The sequence below is a fragment of the Pteropus medius genome, unplaced genomic scaffold (genome assembly GCF_902729225.1).
Source record: "Pteropus medius unplaced genomic scaffold, Ma_sr-lr_union100, whole genome shotgun sequence".
In the NCBI taxonomy this organism is placed as follows: Eukaryota; Metazoa; Chordata; class Mammalia; order Chiroptera; family Pteropodidae; genus Pteropus; species Pteropus medius.
Genome location: NW_024349800.1, coordinates 40937367 through 40958507, shown reverse-complemented (window position 1 = coordinate 40958507; position 21141 = coordinate 40937367). Strand labels below are relative to the sequence as shown.

Sequence of the window (21141 nt, the reverse complement as noted above, 5' to 3'; positions counted from 1 at the left end):
TGTGTTCTCTCCATCCCACCCCCAGGTACATGCCTTTAGCCAGACTGTATTTCTTTGTCTCAGAGATTTTTTTGCAGGGCAGAAAGCAGACATAGCGGAGCTGATCGAAGTGAGTTCACAGTGAGTCCAGAAGACTGACTTTGTGATGCTTAAGGACATCCCAGAGACTGGAAAGAGCAAAGGATGGCAATCATGTGATTAGCTGGGACACATGCTCCCTAAAGGTATCAGGACCTCAGAGAAGATGGCTCTCAACCATGAGCAGCAAAACCAGTGGGTTGGGAGGGACAAAGCCTTGGAATATTGGGCTTCTCAGTGGTAGCCAGTCTGACCTTGGAAGGCCCAGGGACATTGGCACAACTGTGTGTGTGTGTCTCCAGTACCATTTGAGGGCAAACTCCCCCCAACACTCTTGCAAAATAGGAAGTAGATTTACAGAACACCTGGGATTGTAAGCTAAGAATCATGTCCGTCTACCATATAAAGACAACATTTACCCAAAACCTCGATGAGATGACCAAGGCGCCACAGGCCCCTCCTTTTAATAATGCCGTCCCTGGTTTATCTGCAGCGCTGGCACCACAGCTGCCACTCTGAGAGAGCCCTAGTCCCTCCTTCTTTGGAGCCCCGTGGACCCTTGATAGTCAAGAGTCCAGGATGAGGGAAACTTACACAGAATAATGTACTTTCTCCATAAAAGCCATTGTATCTTTCAACAAGCATTTATTGAGTGTCTACTATGTTCCAAGAACTATTATACTTGGGAAACATCAGTAAAGCAAAACAGCAGAGATTCTTGCCCTTGTGAAGCTTATTTTAATAAAATACACTGAAACACAGGTAAAAAAAAAAACTAACTTCTAGTAAAAAATTAAAGTCACTCTTCTGAGCCCTAAATTATTTCATAAATCTAGTATTAAAGTAATTCAATACCGTTTTTAAAATGTTTCTTTTGAATTACATCTTCATTGGCTGTCTGCTTTATTTCACATCATTCTTATTTTTTGAATTTATCCTCAGCAACATACAAAGCACATGATTAACTTTTTTTTTGCCTCTTAAAGATTTCCCATTTGAAACAAATCTGAGAATGAAAAAGGTGTATTACACAGTTAGCCTTAGTTACCTGAGCCAAGAACAAAGAGCAACCTGGAAGGAACCTCCTGAGATTCAGGAGGCCACAAGATCAAGATAAATGACCCGATGGAGGCCAGTGCATGTGGGATGCTAATGCCACCTGGTCACTGCCTCCAGGGCTTTGTTCAGATTGTTCTCTCTGCTGGGGGCACCCACTCCCACTCCTCCTCTGCCTGGCTCATGCTCGCTTTCCCTAGTGTCTCAGCTTCAACAGGACACTCCTGGAAGCCTGCTACACTCCTGGACTCATGCTACACTGCTTTAATCCCTTTACCGACCAGTTACACTCCGCATGCTAATCACCTGTTCACCCCTAACTGGATCAAAGACTCTTGCAAGGTGGAAACCCGGCCTTATTCATGCTTTGTCTCCAATGCTTAGCCTTGGAAAACAGTAGGTGCTCATCAATCGTTGCGGATAAATGCATGAATTTGGAGTCACAAAGATAAACTCTCATCTTCCCTGGACAGAACTGACTACCTTAGCACCAACTTTAGGGACCTCATAAAAAAAATATACAGTAGTAGTATAATAGGCTAAATGGAATGAGAATATAACTTGGCAAGCAAGTAAGCCTCATTAGAATAATTAAAGGCACTATTAACCCAAACTAACCCAGATATAACTTGAAATGTGTTATGAACTAAGTACTATGGAACATTTATTTGATGGCTCAAACAGTATTAAGTTAGTAACCTCAATATGGTTTTAAACCTAAATTTAAAGTATTCCCATTTATGCGTGGGTACGCTTTAAATCTCTAATTGGAATTCTGAAAGGACTGCTTCAAAAATGACTTCCTTCGGATGCAAATAGCTATACTGACTAAGAACCCTTTCAAATTGAATTATTTGAATTTCTCCGGGGTCCTGTCCTTTGACCAGAAAGAAAGGAAGTTTTCCTTGCTACAGGGTAACCAGCACTGCTTAAACACGTGCAGAGCTCCCCATTGCATACTGGGAACATGGCTATCCAATACATTTCCTCTCCATATACAATCTCGATTTTGCCAGCCTTCAAAGCACAATTTCTAATTGTTCTAAAACCTATTAGAATATGTCTCCTTGAAGCTTCCATATAGGAGAACAAATCAATTGGCTATAAAATAATTTTCTGTCCTTATTTCTTTTTTCCTCCATTACCATGTTAAGTAGTGTAAAATCTTGGGCTACACATGGGCCTCTCTCAGGTCCTCCCTCAGGGCCCCTCTGCAGACAGGAACTAAGAGGATAATGTGGGGTTGGAGTGGCGAGAACAAGAGGGCAGTGTGGCGGGCGAGATTGCCAAGACAGGCAGAGACCTGCTGGCCTCTGTAAGCGGGCTGGGCTTTATTCCATCAGTGGAAAGCAATGAAAGTGTTTAAAGAAGGACAGTGATGTGATCTGATTTCCACTTTAGGAATGTCAATGTTGCACTGGCTGGAGAATGAATTGGAGGAAGCCAGGAGTGGAGGTGGAGAAGCCTGTTGAGGAGAAGGGTGTGTTAGGGGTCCAGGCATCATGATGGTGGCCTGGACCAAGAGGGTAGTAGTGAAGATGAAGAGAAGTGGGCAGGTATATTTTTGAGATGGAATTGATAAGACTTGCTGGTAAATTGGGTGGAGGGCGTGGGAAGGAGGGGGCATTATTAAAGATGACTGCTAAGCAATTTTAGAGTTACTTGCTAAAGAAATTATGGTTCTTTTATGAAAGAGGGGATAAGATAATTGGAAAAAAGAGAAAAAATGCTAAGATTCATAGTAAGTCCAATGTCACATAGGATGGCTGAGTGGGGCCCAGGATTGAAAAGCCGTAGTTGAGAATATGGTCTTTCACTCTAATTGATCCAGCTGCCAGCCTCACCCTTTTTGATTTCTAGTTGTTCTCCAGAAGCTGCTTCTACTAGGGTTGACAAATAGGATTTAGTTTGAGTGTGAATTTGGTCAATTGGTGGTAACTGGGTAGATTTCAGTACAGGCACAAGTGGAGAAGAACATGATGATTATGAGTGAATGGGAAACAGGTGTCACACACTGGGCACCCCCAGCTTAAAGCCCACCACATAGGCTATTGGCCTGCTTTCATTAAGCCCCAATCATGTCTTAGGGCTGGCATTGCCGACATTCATAAAATGCACAGACTACTGCCCCATGATCTGCTCTTTTGGATGGCCAAGACTCTGATGATGCCATCACCTTGAGCGTGGTTTGTGGGGATGCAAAAACTGTACCCTCAGGCCCTTTAGGAAATGTTCTAAATCTACACAGAACCTTAGAGGTAAATTCTCTCAATATCTGCATGGATGTGTAGCGACATCTCTGAGAATTCTGGAAAGTACATAGAAGCCTTGCTATAGCAAGGGTTGGTGGAGGCTCTTCACTCCATGGAGGCCCTGAGGAGAAGGGCCTGGGACTCACTGACTGTGCTCCCTGAACACAATAGGTCGCTCACAATCACAATCAGGCATCAAAACTTTAGCTCAGAACCTTTAGTTTTCGACCATAAAACACCTTTTATTTTTATCCCCATGGCTTTGCCTGTCAGTCAGGTTGACTATAATGAGTACATATATATCTGCTTTAGAAATTTGGCCATGCCTGAACTAAATTCCACTTGGCTGTGGCTTTATTCCCAAGCAAAATTTATACCACATCTTATCACAGCGTTTGAAGCCATTAAGCATAAGAACACAAAAGGAATCCAGAGGCCTGCATTAATTGTTTAGGTCTTTTCATTTCTCCCTAAGCCCTGGTTTTCCATGTTAACTCTAGACTCTAGTGCTCAACAAAACAAAAAACCCATGAAACAAAAACCACCTCTCTCTTTAAAAGCACTCGATTGTAAGAGGATGGTGCTACAAATCTCATTCCTGTCAATTTCTAGGTCTCCTTCATTCTTGTAAAGGTCAGATATAAATAAGTGTCAAAGAAAGCTCTGATTCTCAAATCCTCTCCAGTTCTGTCTCTTGGCATCGATGAGATGCCAAAGGGCCTGACTCGGCATTTCTTCTGTGACTATTCCAAGCCATGCTCTTTACACCCCTACTTTATAGATGGAGAAACTAAGGCTCATAGAGGTTAAATAACCTTCCTTAATGTACCACATAAGTGGGAGAGCCAAGGTTTGGGTTCTGGCCTGCTCACTCCATTGCTCTTTCTACTCTCTCCACTTTCTCGGGTAAGTGATATGGATTATTTACCCGAGACTTGGCACAAACACCAATAGTGCATTTTAAACCATATCTGAGCTTATTTTTCAAAAATTTATACATCTAGATAGGTTTACGTTCCTCTGAATTTTTTATGGTTCCCCTTGGAAGTTACTGCTCTGCAGTTTTTAATCAAGCTGCTGTATTTCTAAACCAGAACACATACTGCCCTTTGTAATTCTGTAAGAATGCCAGACCTATTTTTATAAGCACAGAACCTCTCCTTACGTGACTGACCTTCAGAAGACCCTGTACTCTGCAGTAGCCTAAAGATATGACAGCAATTTTAATTAACTTCTTGGCACTCCCCCTCCAGAGCATTTTGAGAAATTCCCATGTCACCAGGGCTGCTCAAAGATTATTATTTAACTGGGTAGGTCCTCCTCACTTTGTGCTACGAAAGCATTCCCGGTGGCTTTTTAAAGTTATTAAAAGAAAGCAATTATTCAAAAAAAGGAGGCTAGCTAGCTCTGTGGTTAGAGATAAGTTGGGAAGTCAGAGACTCATGAATTTTAGTCCTTGTTTTGTGATTGTCTCGATGTGTGGTCTTGAAAGTCATCACTTCTGAACCTCTGGAAATGTTCATGAGCCGATGTGCTTTCTAGGGATGCTGGCAATAACCGCACGTTTAAGAAGCCCACAAAATACTTTGAACACCCCTACGAACTTTTCATTTTCTTTATCCAAGTTGAGCATGAACTAATTAAAAAAACATAGCATGTAAATTACATAAACAGTGTAATAAAGCCATCCAATGTTGGGTCAATGAAAGGGCATCATCCCAGTTTTTTATTACACATCAGGGACAGTACTTCATTTTACATTTTCTCTTTGAGAGGTTGGTCACCACGCAGTCACTTAAGAACAGAATAAAACCAAACCCCAAGACAGCCTTAGGAGGTATATAGAGGCTTTGATTGACAGTGGGGGACACTGAGACTGAGCATTAACCCAAGGTCTTTCAGCCCATCTCTAGCAAGGTGTCTACCTCTGGAGAAATGAGCTAAGTAGGTTTTGAGGGTTACATATCTGAGTGTCTCTATTTCTGCAAAGATGTCAATGGAGCGTTAGCCTCTGTTTTATATGCCTCTGCTGCGACTACAGTAAATCACTACCGTGCCAACATGCTTCTCAAATAAAGCGGACTCAGGAATTGAAACTAAACCAACTGTGGAAGGTGATCTGGGGGAGGTAAGTGATTAATGCAGTATTGATTCAAAGAATGAGCCAGTTCTTAAAGAATTTTCCAAATAAAGTAACAGTTTAGAGTGTTCACAGGAATGGGGGATGGTTTTCATGAGAATTGAAGTGAAGATGAGAGAAGAAGGAGGGTGAGCTGGAGGAAGGAGGGTGAGCTGGAGGGAGGCGGGCGGAGGGGCAGAGAGCCACGTGGAGCCATGCGGAGCGGGACATGTGGACACCCTCTTTTCACAAACTTTTCACAACACAACGAAACAAAACATCTACCTTAGGGAGCCAGATGAGTGGAGAATACAGTGGGTTAAGATGAAATTTAGTACAATTTTATTACTTTTTAAAGCAATCAGACTGTGGGTCTGTGATACGCCTACATAATCAAGAAGGGTGTCACTGAAAATGTCAAGCTTTTACCTAGTAATGATTGAGCAACTGGTTCAGTGCTATGTAATTCCATATGTTCCAATGTCACAAAGGAAAAAAGGTGGGGAAAAAAAATCTTCCTTCGAGCAATAACAGTGGAAAATTTTTTTTCCTTTTTGACATTGGAATGCACGAATTGGTCAAAGCAAGGGGGAACTCGATCTAGCATCTTGGGACTTTCTGGCTCTGCTCACTTGGTTGGCAGATGACCGTGAAAAATAACTTGCGTGTGGTCATTTGTTTATCAGCTTTATCTTGAGCACCTAGTGTATGCCAGCGACTGACTTCAGTGCAGGGAATAATCAGTGAGCAGACCAACGAAACCATTCCCCTCAAGAGCTGTCATTGTAATGGCAGAGAGACAGACAATAAACTAACACGTCCTTTGTGATGATTATAGGTTCTTTAAAGAGAAATGGAGATGACTAGGAGAACAGGGTATGAAGGCTGAAGGGGTGGCTCATCTAAATAGGGAGGCCTGGCACGGCTTTGCTAAGATGGAGGCATTTGAGCAGAGAGCCTGAGCAATGCAGATATGTGGAGAAATGTCCAGGGAAGAGGGGACGGTAAGTACAAAGGCCTGAGATGGGACTGAGCTTTGCATATTCCCGGGGGCAGCAAGGGGGAAGAGTGAAAGGGAGAGTGTTGGAGATGAAATCAGAGGGGCACTGGGGGCCAGACCAAGACTTTGGGTTTGATTCTGAGTAAAATGGAAAGTCTTTGGAGGATTTTGAGCAGGAGACTGATATAATCTGACTTATATAAAACAGAAAACAAAACCGTCTGGCCCAGTGAGTTAATTTTCCTTGGTTCTCACGTTAACACCCGGAGGCCACTACTGGGCATTTGGGCTCCCTGACAGAATACATGGTTAATATGTCCACTCTATCAAGGTGAACTTAATCTCAAATAGTGTAGACATCTGAAGGGCAGGAGTCACGAAAGGGCAGCCAGAAGGATGGCAACTAAGCAGTAGAAATAATGTGTAAAAGAGAGGGAGGCAGGCAGAAAGGGGACCTGGAGTAATTGCTCTCATTTATTACACCCTTGAGGAGGCAGTCACTGCTAAAGGAAAGCGATGAAAACTGACAATATTAAATTATTGTGGCATTCGGATGGCAAAATTATACTTCAGATCTCCTGATTCTCTTGAATGAGCTTGTCTAATTTAAAGCTAAGCTCTTCATGTACCTAGGCAAGTTTTCAGTTATTTCTTTAAATTCCCAACAAATCCCTTACTTGTCATTCTCAAATATTTTCTTGGACTTCATTCACTCTTCTCTCTGTCAAGCTTTTTTAGAGAGTGGTTTCATCCCTCCATTTCCAGGGGTCAGAAATAATCCTGTTTATAATAAACTTGGAATTCTGGCTGGTGCCTTCCCATCCCCTAGATGGGAGGTAGAAAGCGACGTAAGCATTTTGGGCAAGACCAGTTTACCAAGAAGCATCCCCAGAGCCTGATACATAGCAGTACTCAGTAAGTGCTTGATAGCTGAATGAATGAAAAATTAAATGAATGAAGAAAAGAATGAGAATTGAAAAGGCTATAAACACTATGTGTTTGTATACCATTCATAAAAATACTCACTTGAGATTTCTTAATTACCCAGACATCTTTGTGAAGACCTCACATCTCACCTAATTTTAGTCCAAAGCCTCCCTTGCATAGCTCCTTGAACAATCATATTTACCTAACATCTGAGAGATTCCTCCTGAAAAGCAATGTATTTTGAATCCCTGATGAGAAGCTTTCTAGGTGACATGGAAAGTATGTTCCCCTGACGGCTGTCTGTCTCTTGCATGACTTTCTTTGGAGTATCCCTTTGCTTCATCATCCTCAGATCCACAGACATTTATTTGTTCTCTTCTAACAGGACCAGTTGAATTAGTTCAAGAAATATTAATTGTCTTATGTGCCACACCCTTTGCCAAAGAATAAAAGATACAGATCCACACATTTTGGAAAATGCTCCAAAAGTTTTATTGTCTTATATATTTGATGTTACAGATATTTCAGCAGAAACTGAAACCATGATTTAGTTCTGTACACTAAAGGTAATTAGAGGTGCACTAAGATAACTAGAACCACAGCCTCTTACGGTCTCCACTGCTCTCATTCAGATCAATGAAGAAACACATTTTTCTACCTGTCATTGCTGCCTCTCGGTTACCTACACAGAGATGTCCACTCCTACACATTTTTCTTTTTCCTCTTGAAGGTACAAGTAAAGCTTAGGTACAGAATGAAAAAGACTGTATTGTTCAAAGTGTGAGAGACCAAAACATTAAAAGTAATAGGAGGGGCGTAGCAAAGAATTTAAAATTGAAACCTGAGAAATATGGCAAAAGGGGAAATGTAAAACATATGGGACACTTCACTGAGAATGAGATAGTGCCTGCATGACAGGAGTGTGCTTCAGTCACCAAAGTGTGTGGGACAGGCTTCCTAGTTGCAATCAACAGAATCTAGGTAGTTTTACAAAAAAGGGAGTTATTAAAAAATATATCAAGGTGTTCAAGAGGGACAGAAAATTAGCCTGGGTGGCTATGCAACCAGGGACACTATCTAAAACATATGACAGCATTGTTGCCACAACCACCTGTTGCAGCCTCTGCTGGGCACATACGCTGCAGCTTGAACCATTGATTTGAACCCTGAATGCTGCCCTCTGTCCCTCCTGACCCCTGAGGCCAGATGCTTCTGAAGCCACTCTTCCAGAAAGTGGGTTCCATTAAGGTGCCTGCTTAATTAGAGGTGATGAGGTAACTGGTGCTCCTGCCACTTTCACCCATTGGTCCCTTTATTCTGACTTTGGGAGAAAGAGCACCATCTATTGGTCATTGGATAATAGCACACCTAGCTTCCCATATAGAGGCATCTCATTCTCTCAAGGAATTCTCTCTCTACTGGAACAATAATTCAGTGTTTAATAGGCTGTTCCACCATGCCACTGGCCTTCTGTTTCAGATGACAGGGTACATGGTGAGAATAGAATGAGCATAGGTCTATTATCTCACTCAAATCACTGTAATGGAACTCTGGTGAGCAGCATTGTTGCATAGAAATAAATGACAGTGAATAAGGCAATTTGGAAAGTCCATGAAAAGTGCTGCTTGCCTGGAGAATCCAAATCCAGCAAGAGTCATTATTACAGTGAGGACAAATTTTTGCTCTCCACGAGGGAAGGGTCTCCACCATAATCCCCCTCTCGATGTGGTGTTGCAGCAAGTCACGGGGGAGGTCACTGCTGCTGAAAATTAATCATCCTGGGTGAGAAATAGTCCTTGTTAGGCCAATGCATTATCTCTATTCCTCAAACCATGGCCACTTTGTCCCTGAGGCCATTGAGCTCGGGTGGCTGGGAGAAGGGGAAGGCACAGGGCAGACAATCTTCTACCCGTGAATTTAGACCTCCTCTACAGTGGTGATTCTTGACCATTCCAGTGGGACAAAATATTCTCCTACATATTGGGGGCCTGTTCCGAGATGTCCATCCACATTCCTCTTCCCCAGACCTCCTTTCGTGTCACTGACCATTCTTTCAAACTGGCAAACACTGCGCATGGTAGGGTGGGCATCTGCCTCTCAGGCCGTCTCCTCTCCTAGGCAAAGGGCACAATGTGGGCCACTGCCAGTCCTGCTCCTTGGACAGATTTATTTTCCCCAGTGTCCCTTGGCCCTGAGTGGGGCCGAAATGCTCCAGCAGTTAAATTCCAGCAGGTGCCAAAGAAACTTGCATGGCCATCTGTAAACCAGATTTGACTTTTCTCCTCCTTGGCGAACTGCTCGTTGGGAATTTCCCATGGGGCCATGGTCGTGAGGGAGGCAGCAGCATGGCAGGCAGGAGGCATATCCCAGGATAAGGCTCTAACTGCTCCTGCAGCTCCTGAGGACCCTCAGCCATGTGTTCAGTGCTGACATATACTGCTTCCACCTGATGAGGGCGTGCTGCCAGGCCGAGTGGGCCTGCTGAGCTTGTGGCTTGGTGGATTAAATCACTCCCAATTCAAGATGTGCAGCTTAGGTCACGTGCTTACCTCGGGTCCTGTGGTCAAGCCCTCTGTTGCAAGCCCCAGTAGCAGGTCAAGAGTTATTTCCAAAAGGAGAATAATTACTTGCATAAGAGAACTTGGCTTTGCTCCAAAAGCTAAGAGGCTGCAGCTGTACTTCCTCTATTAGGACTTGCTGCTGACTCTACACAGTACCCACAGTCAGCCACAGACACGCCGAGCACCGTCAGATCTCCTGTGTCAAAAGGGCAAAAATGCAGAGCTGCTGACAGTGGGTCTGGACCAGCCAGAGCCCTCCCTTGCCCAAGCCTTCATTAAAATTAAATGAGTCAGAGCAGCAAACTCCAAGGTGCAGAGGTTGCTTTCAGATGCCAAAGAATTCCATTAAGCATCTGTGCCTCTTTCTTCTTGGTGGCACTAATAGCCACAGTTTCTACAAAGATATAGTATTGTATTTGTTTGGCCATTTTGGTAGTAAGGGGCAGCCTAAGGAAGGCGTGACCTTGGCCATTCAATCATAGACATCCTTACTCCATGGGCTGGTAGCCATTGTGAGGATTCTGCACTTGCTGAGGAGCTATCCCTATTTAAGACTCAGGAACTGGGGAAATTACCACATAAGTTTTTACTGAGAAAATTGAAGCAGTTAGAACTACCACAGTCTACCTCCACATCTGCCCACTTTCCAACATCTGCTTCCATTTACGATCTGTTCTCATATAATCTGTGTTTCTGTAATGGGCATTAATGCAAATATTATCACTAAGTAGGGGGATGATGTCACTCTAGGGTGGAAATTGGGTGGGTTCATAAGTAATCTTTTTTTCCTCTCAGCACATTAATATTTCGTGGCACCAGATAAGAGCAGCTAAATGTGGAGGACGCTGGTGGAATAAGCAGAATAAGCAAGCGCGAGAGAATAGGTCCTTGCCATACTGCCCGCTCACCACACCTTCCTCTTGCTTCCGTTTGGCCACTCTTTCCATCCAGGCAGTGCTTATTGCACAGCTCAGCACTTTCTACCCTTCCTTCTACCGTGTAGCATCAAGCTGCCTTTGCCCTTTTCCTTGGAAAGGTGAAATCCTTTCTTTACTCATGTATTTATTAGACTATGTCAATTGGTGTTTTTTAAACTATGTCAATTGGTGTTTTTGTTAGTACGCAGGTTGCAAAGATAGATAGTTGGAATGGTCGGCCCCAACCTTATTTTTTTCATAAATTGTTATATTTGGTGCATGAATTTGAGAATGAAAATTTTTTCAGGAACACATTTATCATGTCATTGCAGAAATGGCTGTATGCTGCCTTCTCACTCGTAACCATGGAGAAATTATTCATGCTCTTACAGAAAGCTAATCCCTCCACGTGTGAACTGCATTCATCCCCCCATTCAAAGACACTGCTCCAGCATTTATCCTTTTTCCAACTTTATCAGTTTTTCATCTTTCCTGGAACATTCCCTTCACCATAAAAAAACAACAAAAACATGCTATTTGTCCCATCTTAACAAACAAAAAAAATTATTCTCTTGATTCTGTATCCCCTAGCAAGGAATTACCTCCATTCTCTGCTCCCTTTGAAAGCTGTCTGTACTCACTGCCTCCAGCTCTTTTCCTATTTTCTCTTAAGCCCAGTCCAGTCTGGGCTTGTGCCTCCACTGACACTCCCACTGTCAAGCTCACTAATGCCTTCCTTGTTGCTAAATTCAATGGTCGGTTTCCAGTCCTTGTCTTGCTTGGCTGCTTAGCAGCATTTAATAGTTGATCTCGCTCCTCCATACCCTTTGTTCACTTGCCTTCCAGGCATTCATTCTTGTCTTCTCCCTGCCTCACTAGTTCCTTCGGTTTCCCTTGCCAATTCCTCCTCTTCTGCAGATCTCTGGGTTGGAGGAGCCAGGGCTCCGGCCCATTCCTCCTCTTCCTTTCTCTTACACTCAGTTCTTTAGTGATCTCATCCAATTTCATGGACGCTATGTGCCGAAACTTCCTAAATTTATATCTCCAAAGCAGACCTTTTTCTTAAACTGCAGACTCTTATATTCAATTGCCTACCCAACGTCTCTACTTGGTGTAACGTACATCTCAAAATGAGCAAGTGTAAGACTGAACTTCAGATATCTCTCACCCAGCCTGTCCCTCCTGTGCCTTTCCCTTCTCAGTGGGTGGAAACTCCACTGTTCCAGCTGCTTGGCCAAATTCCTGCAGCCATTCCTGTCCCCTCTCCACCCACGGTACCACGCACACATCAAACACATCACTGGGTCCTGCTGGTTCTACTCTGAAAATATATCCAGAATCTAGCTGTCTCTTACCACCTCAGTTGCTACCACGTTGCCTGGATTATTGCAAAATCTTCCCAACTGGTCTCTCTACTTCCAACCTTGACTCCCTACAATTGATTCACAATATAGCAGTAACAGTGATCACACTAAATGTGTGTTAGATTGTGTCTGTTCAAAAGCCTCCAGTGGCTGTGAGTCCAAGTCCTCATAACAGTCTGCAAGGTCTTATTGTCATCTAAGCTGCCATCCCCACCCGCCACTCATTAACCTCTCATTCTCCTGCTCACTCTATTCCAGCCACGTTTGCCTCTCTGATGTTCCTCAAACACACCGGGTACTCTCTTGCCTCAGGGCCTGTGCACCTGGCTGTTCCATCTGCCTGGAATATTCTTCCATGTTCTTTAAATATTTGCTCAAATCTCATATTCTCATTGAGGCCTGACCTATTTAAAAATGTAAAACACTTCTGCCCCTAATGTCCTGTACTCCTCACTTTGTTTTCCTACCTATCACAGTTATCACCTTCTAACCCATCAAATAAATTACTATGTCAGTGTTTCTCATCTGTTTCTTCCACTAGAATGCTGAAGTCCTCTGGGCAGGGATCTGTTTCGTTCACTGATATGACCCACGGGCCTACAACAGTGCCTTGGCAGATGGTAGGTGTGCAATAAATATTGGCTGTATGAATCTATGCATGATAGGCTCATGTCCCACTGAGATTATTGTTCTTTGTCAGAAACATGATAGGCTCAGGTCCCACTGAGCTTATTGTGAGGTGCTCTCAGAGAACAATCCCATTTATCACTGGCCCCACGAGCCCCACTTCGATCAGTGGACCCTGATATCGGGCTTAGATTACGTGCTCCACCAGAGCTGGAAAACAAGTTTTCTGCTTCTACTTTGGAGAGGTGGACTCACAAGGTGAGAAATTCCCCAAATATGGGAAGGTTGTTCAAATGCTACTAAAGCTAAGCTACTACATTAGGTTATTGAAAAAACAAGTCATATTTTCATCATATTCCTATTTCTTCTTTGCAAGCAATAAGCACAAGGAATGCATTAAATTTAAACAAGAATGAAGTGACAATTTATTAAAGCTTTTAGAAAAAAAGCAAAATTTATTTTCTACCATGTTGGAGGATATTGGCTCAACTTATATCATTATTATTCCTATTGATGTTTTACATAATATGGGCCATATAACATAAAATGTATTGTACATAAAATTATTTTCATTCCAATGGAGAAGAAAGTTATAGATAGAAAAAAAATCAAGTTTACTATCAAAACAAGTAACATAAAAGTTTCTACATTTAAAAAATCTGCTAGTTAAAACATTACTAATCTTATGATGATTGTGATATACTTTGTGAACCTCTGAAACTGGTTTCGATGTTGAAGCTTCTGCTTAGAAACGAGGTGGACAGAGCAGAACTTCCCGTATTGTGACAGACTACAAAGTTTAAGAGGACTTCAGTTTAAATATTAATTAACTGTTCTTTGTCAGAAACGTTAAGCACTTTAAAGTCTAAAGCAGAAACTCTTACTAAAAACCTGTTTCAGCAGCCAGGCCTCCTGTCTTCAGGGGAATTTGTCTACTTGAGCTCTGGGGCACTATGAAGATCCTGGAGACCACCACTTCTATAGCTGCAGAGCTGACATTTGAGGACTTGAACGTGGCTCACAGTGTGTAGCCTGCTAGAGCCCAGAAGAGTGTGACTTCTTATATTTGCATATGAATGCATCTGTCCTCCCCAGGCTAACTTTGTAGCATTCCACTGGCACCAAAGAGCCAAACGGTGGCACTTTGTCTAAGCATTCCCGGTTACTGGGTTCCGATGAAGATGGCACTGTCTCTGATATGCCAGTTTTTTCTTCAGGAATCAAGCACTTTTCAATTCCACGTACATCTGTGTGGCTGCCTTTGGAATTCAAAGGGATGCCGCCCCCCTCACAATCTTCAATGTGCCTGTGGTGATCTTTGCTAAGCAACAAAACAACGGTTCCGCCAACATGAAGCACTCTGTGACAAAAGACGATAATTGGTATGAGTATTTCTTTCCTTTTAGACAACAAACAATCCTACTTTATTTAAAATATTTGGTATTTTTAATTTGAAATTTAATTTTATCTATTTAAATACAAAGATTTTGATAATTAGGTAGTATCTTTCATAATGCATATTCATTATAGTAATTATGGAATAGCTAGTACAAATCTGCTTTAATTATCTATTTTTACTCTGCTTAAAAGGCAAGCCTCAAAGTAATTTGTTATCATACTCTAAAACATGATTGTACAAAGGAAAAGGCAAATGAAAGAATCCTAAAGACAGCGTATGCTGAAGGCAGTAGGCTGATGGCAGAAGAGTCACCAGTAAAGAGTAAGAACATGAACAAAGGAACGGCAAAGAGAAGATCAGAAAAAGGGAAGACCTTGAAATGTCAGCTCGTTGAGAATTCATTTACTCAATCATCTGAACAAAGTCTGCATAGCACTTATGTGGAAAAGGTAATGAATGACACACAGTCCTCTGAGTTGCTAAAGAGATTATTGAACAGAGGGAGAGGCAAGTAAAGAGTTAAAGAGTGTGGCAGATGCCATCAAGGCAAGTAATAGGTGCCGAGGGAACCTATTAGGTGGGTCCTAAACCTACACTGTGAGATAAAGGACACGCAGGAATGAGCCAGGCCAAGTGATAACTAGGGGCTGGAGCAAAGGAGGGTGCTGGAGGCAGAGAAAGCATCGGCGACAGGAGGAAGTGAAAAGGAGGCAATGAAAGTAGCTTGGCACAAGGGTGACTCAGAGGGTAATGGGGCGAGGAGGAAGGAGAAGAGCTCTGTTTGGATGTCAGTGTGGATTCCAACAGCCGGCTAGACACACGGCCTGGAGGTAATGAGAAAGACCAGGGCTCAAGGAAGGGATTTTGAAGTTCTCAATAATAAACGGTAGATAAAAGCCATAATGGTGGATAAGATCATCTGGGGTGGCAGTACATGGTGAAAAGAGGAAAAAGGCCAAGGAATAGAGGCTTAACACTTAGGAAAAAGACAGAGAACCTATGAAACATAATCCTAAGAAAAAATCTAGACCACAGTGATGCCATGCAAGCCAAAGGAGGGAATGGTCTCAACAGTGTCAAGTGCTCCAGGGCTAACAAGTGACAAGGGTTATAAGAAGTCACTGGTGAACCTGGAAACAGCAATCTTAGCTGAGCACAGGAGCGAACGCTGGTCTGCTGGAATCAAGGGGTGACTGGAAGGTGAGGAAGCAGAGCTGTCCAGTGGAGACCATTCTTTCAAGAAGTTCGGTTGTACAGTTAAGGAAACAATGTGACACTAGAGAACCAGGAGTTAAAGGGAATCACCCCTATGCCCAGCGAACACGTCAGGAGCTTAAGAAGCATTTCCTCATGAGGACAATAGCAAATCTAGACAAGTCTGTCTCCAAATGACATCACAGCTACTTCATCTTCCATCCTCAAATCCAGCCTGCTCGACTGCGACAATCTCCTGACAGGTCATTCTCGTTCTTGCTCCTCCCACGCCCATTCCCAGTTTCCACATAGAAAACAAATGGAAATCCCTGATAACTCTCTTTCCACTATACTTGAGATGAACTCTAAACCCCTATATGATCTGACCCTCGCCTCTGTCTCCCACTTCACTGCCTGCTTGCTTTCCCTTGCTCACTCTGGTCTGAACACACTGACTTCTTTCAGTTGCTCAAACTCAGCCAGCTTCTTCTTGTTTTAGAGCATTTGGCCTTGCTGTTCACTCTGCATTTAACAATCAGTCCCTTGTGTGCCTTCTCATCATTCAGGCTCCAGAGTTCAAGTATCATCTCCTTGGAGAGGCCTTCCCCGATGATCTATCTAAGGGAGCCACTGCTTCTCTCTCACGCTGTAGCAAAATAACCTGTTTTATTTCCTTCATTTTACCACTCATGATCTGAAGTTATCCTGTTTATTTATCAACGATCTGTCTTCTCATGCTGGAATGCCAGCCCCACGTGGGCAGGGACTTTGTCCTATTCACAGCTATATTCCCGGGGCTTAGTACAGCATGTGGAATACGCAAGACCTCCAAATGTGTCTGGGGGAAGTGATGACTGAATTTGGAAAGAATGAGAACAGTCTGAAGATTAAGAAATGGGCAGAGTATGGTCCTCGAGGAGGTAGGAACCAAGAGGATAAATCCTGGCTAGAAGAGAAACAAACCTCTTCTATGGAGAGGGCCGGGGGTAGGAAAAGGACAGATGTGGCTGTATATCATGGGAGAGAAACAGGAAAACACACAAATATCTCTAAACACATAGAAGGAAACAGAATTAAAATAATAAATGATATAACTTTTTACCCACCATATCAACAAAATAAAAACACTGCCACACTCAGGAGGGCAAGATTATGAGAAAACAAGCCCTGCTGAGATGGAAGCTGGCGTAACTTTTTTGGGACAGCAATTTAGCAATAATGTACTAAAAATATGAAATGTGCATAATCTCTGACAGAGAAACTTCTAGGAAATTATCCTAAGAAGATCTCACAGCAGAACTAGAAGAATAGTGACAGTTAATATTTATCAAGTGCTCATCATGTGCCAGGCGCTGTTTTAAATGCTTTGTGTTATGTATCATTTAATCCTCAGAATTATCCCTTCAAGTATGTCCTGTTAGCATTACCATTTTGCAGATGAAGAAACCAAGGCACTGTGGTTTTAAGTAACTTGCTCATATAGTAAGTTTGAAAACTGTACAAGGATGTTCAAAACATTGTTATTAGAGTTAAAATTTCAGAATTAACTAAATGTTCATCCATAGGTATAGGTTATACAGTGGTATACACATATAATGTGATACTATAGTAACTCCTGAAAATTATAATGCACATTATAACAACGTATCAGAAAAGAGATTCATGACATATTGTTGAGTGGGGTAAAAAAAGCAGGTTACAAAACAGAAAATTAAGGATGATCCTACCTATATAAAATTGAAAACATAGAGAGATGCCTAGTAGGACGTTCACAAATTACCTGTAAGGTTTTTCAAATAATGAAGAAAATAAGAAAGTAAAAATCACCTGAGATCCTGCTATTCAGAGGTGAACATTATTGATAACTATCTTTTTAGGCATCTTTCCTTATTCATATACACATAATTTCTTACTACGAAAACTATTTAGAATATTATAAAGCAACATTTCTCCAACTGTATTCCTCTGAAGACTAGTATGAGGTATTAGTTCTTGTAAAAAAAAATTCTGTAGTCAATAAGTTGGGGAAACTGCATTAAACAGCATAAAAGAGATTTCTCTTTTGCATGCGAAGCTGTAAGACTAGAGGTAGATGATACAAATAGTCCCCAATTATTTGACCTTGGAATGTATTAGGCCTTAACCTTCTACACTAGTCTCTGGTCCCAGCAGATTGGTGTATTTGTTGTTCCTTGAACATGCCTTTTGAAGTATTTACTTCAAATTTTTGAGTTAATACTTCTTGAATGTCTGTATGTATAAAACATGGTATGGTTTCCTTTTTTATTCTTTCCAAATTTCTAAATTTCATTGAAATCTTGCTTTTTAATAAACCCAACTCAAGCCTCTTGGGCACACATGAACTTCTCCTTCCTTGAAGGTGAGCAAGTTGGATTTCTAATTTTGCTCATATGTTTTCCATGGTTGTATTTGAGAGGAAAGCTCCAATATTATACTTCTCTGAATTCCTCATGGTGCTCCGTACTCACGAGATGGTTCCTGCTGAACTAAATTAGAGGAAATAACTGAGCTGAGAGTGGAGAGCTCACGCCACCGGAGCAATCGTTTGTCTGACAATCTTTAATTCTGACTGCGTGTCCTTTCCCAGAGAGTCCAGTTCTGTATTACATCTAGGACCATGTATTTCTTGCCTATTATAATCAGGTTAACTGACTTTTTGTATTTTTTCTTACTTTTACTAACACAATTCGCCCTCCTTTCCATTTTTTATCTAGAGCCTTCAACTATTTGTAAATCGCTGGGAGAAAACTTAGGTATACTTGACATATTTATATACGTCCCCACGTACTTCCTCGAAGGATTTGAAGTGGTACACACTAAAAAGTCAGGAAGAGCTAACAGTTACTGAGCACTCTCTCGGTGCCTAGCACTTTCTGAGAGATTTAAATCCACTGACTCCTCAGAACAATACTATGAGGTAGGTATTATTATTTAAAAATGAGACACAAAGTGGCTAAGCGATGTACCTGTGACTGAAGAACTACTAGTAACAGAACCAAGATTAGAACCCAGGTGTCTGGCTTCAAAGCCTGTCCTCTTCACCACTATGCCATGCTACATTGCCTGTATAAAACCTCAAACCATAAAAAATCAAAAGTCAAACCATAGACTTTTTGGAGAAACATGGCAGAGTGAGAGACGTCCTCAGATCTCTCCCGTTGAAACAACAATAAGCTGAACATATAACTCAACAAAAACCACCCCAACTGCCCACCAGCATGTCTGAGTGTGGGATCTGAGCATAAAAAAGTCAAACCATAAAGGCTGTGGGCAGATGGCAAGGACGCTTGATCACAAAAGTTCCTTATTTCTAAATACATATGCTTTCAATTGATCCCACTGAGGCATTCGAATTATGTGGGGAATCTTTACCTTCCTGATTCTTAGGTAAATATTTAAATTTACTGCCACAATGTGAGGGCAATCACATCTATTACTATCTCATTTTCAATTACCTAGAATAAAAACCAAAATCAGCCTAGACAAAGTCAGGCTGGTATAATTTTACTAGTGCTGAAAGGACTATCTATTCAAAAAATTGCCCTCAACTAAATTGTAAGTCTGAAAGAGGTGGCATTAAGTTGTCAAGTGGGTCAAGCCATTATTTCTGACAAGTTCCAGGTTAAATATGGTCACTGCTCACACACGTTAGTATCTCACCATGACTTGGCTTAACAGTATGGCTGGTAAATTACTTACTTAGGCCAAAGGCTGTGGTTATTAACCCTGGCTACATAACACAATCACCCTGGGAGTGGTTAAGGAATACAGATGCCCAGGTTCTACTCCAATTAAATCTGAGCCTTGGTGGGAAGAGGTGGAAAATGGGCATCAGTATTTTTCAAAAACATTTGAAATGATTTTAATTACGAAGTCAGGGTTCCAGCATCTGTTCCAGGAGAATGTAGTATCAGGCAGAAGGAAATACAGGAACTCAAAAAATGTGTGAATTATAGGTGCTGCCCAGAAAGAGATCTCAGGTAACGTATCAAGAGTTAGGTAACTGTGTAACAGGGGAAGTTGTTTAGAAATGAGATAATACAAAAGGAAGGAAGAGGTGAGATGGCTCTAAGTTAAACTTAGGCCTTGAAACTGAATTTTCTCCATCCAAAACACATGGCTCATTTTTTCAATTGGCGACATTATTTATACACAGGCTCTTGAACATTTATGTTGTCCTGCCCTATCAAATGCTCAGCTGAGACAATTTAATATGAATTGATTTTTTATTCACGTCCTTTCTTTCCTCTATGCATTCTGGGTTCTCTCCTTTATCAACTTAAATGATGAGAAAAATATATATTCAGGTCTCACTGTTTGAACCTCTCAAAGAAATGCTCTCACTGAATGATATTCCCTGAGGTTGACCTTAGGGAATATGAATATGCTGAAAGTGAATAATACTTCAGCATTTTCATTTCACAATCGACGATTAAGGTGTTGTCCATTCTGTTACCGAATGTTCCTTATGAGGATTCTGTTCTGTTTAGTAGCTGTGTGATCTTGAGAAAGTTAATCTTTCTGGGTATCAGCTTCCCATCTGTAAAGTGTGGGAGAGTAACACACAGGAGGCAGGTTTTTGTGAGAAGTAGAATTGGCTTAGTGAGACTGAAGAATAAGTCACGACTTCAGACATTCAAATTTCAGGCAATAAAAAAATTTTTTTTCAGAATGAAACAGTTTAAGATGATATGAAATAACTATTTCAATTATAAACTTCTAATTAAAAATCTTAGAAAATAAGTTACAAAAACTCTGGGATATTACTCAAATGCAATCGAATCTTAACTGAAGAGCTATGATATACCTTGAAATTATGGAAATAAATTCAATACCTTACCTTTCCATTTCTTGTAAAATGCTTTTGATGTCTTTTCCTAACTTAAACTTTTTCCCAAATGGAATGTCAGAAATAATAATGTCGACACTTTCTGAAGGCAATGGCAATTCTGAAATACAGAAATCAGAGAACCCTATTCCGTAAGTTGAAATATTTACAACAGAAATATGAGAAAATTGAAGTATACAGAATTATTTTTACATATTAAATAAAATTTAGGATTGCTAATATTATTTCTAAGAAATTACAAGTTCCTGAAAAGTGTTCAGAATCACTCAAGATAAATGGAACAGTTATATTGTTCTTTGAAAACTGGTTTTTCAGGGATGATAAATATGACATAAGTTATGCAGAATTTTAAATTAACCAGAAAATTCATTCTCTAAACATATTTCATGACTAGAAAATTGCCAGAACCAAGAATACATTAAGTTGTCTTTTATAAAATTATATTCTATTACTTCCACTTCTCTTTTCATAGTTACATATAAAATCCTGTATGTGTAGATCTATTTGTTTTTAAGAGAGATGATCTATAGCTTTCATTATATTTTTAAAAGAGATCCAGAAGGTTAAGAACATCTACTTAAGTCCTAATACTAAAGAAGAGCTAAACAATCAATAATCAACAAGATGAATATTATCACTAAATAAAATTAAATATAGTATTTGATTATGAAACCTAAATTTCTTTCTCATCTTTACGTTTTCTTCTCAGAAATTAAGATAAGGTAATATACCCAATCTCAACTTCCACATTTTCTGAGTACACTTTTCCTTTCTATT

The 21141-nt window shown here is 41.1% G+C and overlaps 1 protein-coding gene across 5 annotated transcripts in view; it reads right to left on the bottom strand.

The window, feature by feature from the left end:
- Positions 1-13297: 13297 nt before the first annotated feature.
- Positions 13298-21141, bottom strand: part of THUMPD2 (THUMP domain 2 tRNA and snRNA guanosine methyltransferase) — a 34408-nt gene continuing 26564 nt past the window's right edge. For 2 of the 5 annotated variants that reach the window (XM_039887336.1, XM_039887339.1), the window contains 2 exons: positions 20356-20464; positions 13298-14261 (listed from right to left, as the gene is read on the bottom strand). In XM_039887336.1, coding sequence (XP_039743270.1) covers positions 13937-14261; positions 20356-20464 — 434 coding nt within the window. In that variant the 3' untranslated portion in view covers positions 13298-13936. Of the gene's footprint in view, positions 14262-17642; positions 17997-18027; positions 20056-20355; positions 20465-21141 lie in introns of those variants that run through there. The other 3 variants (XM_039887337.1, XM_039887338.1, XM_039887340.1) reach the window with 3 other exon arrangements.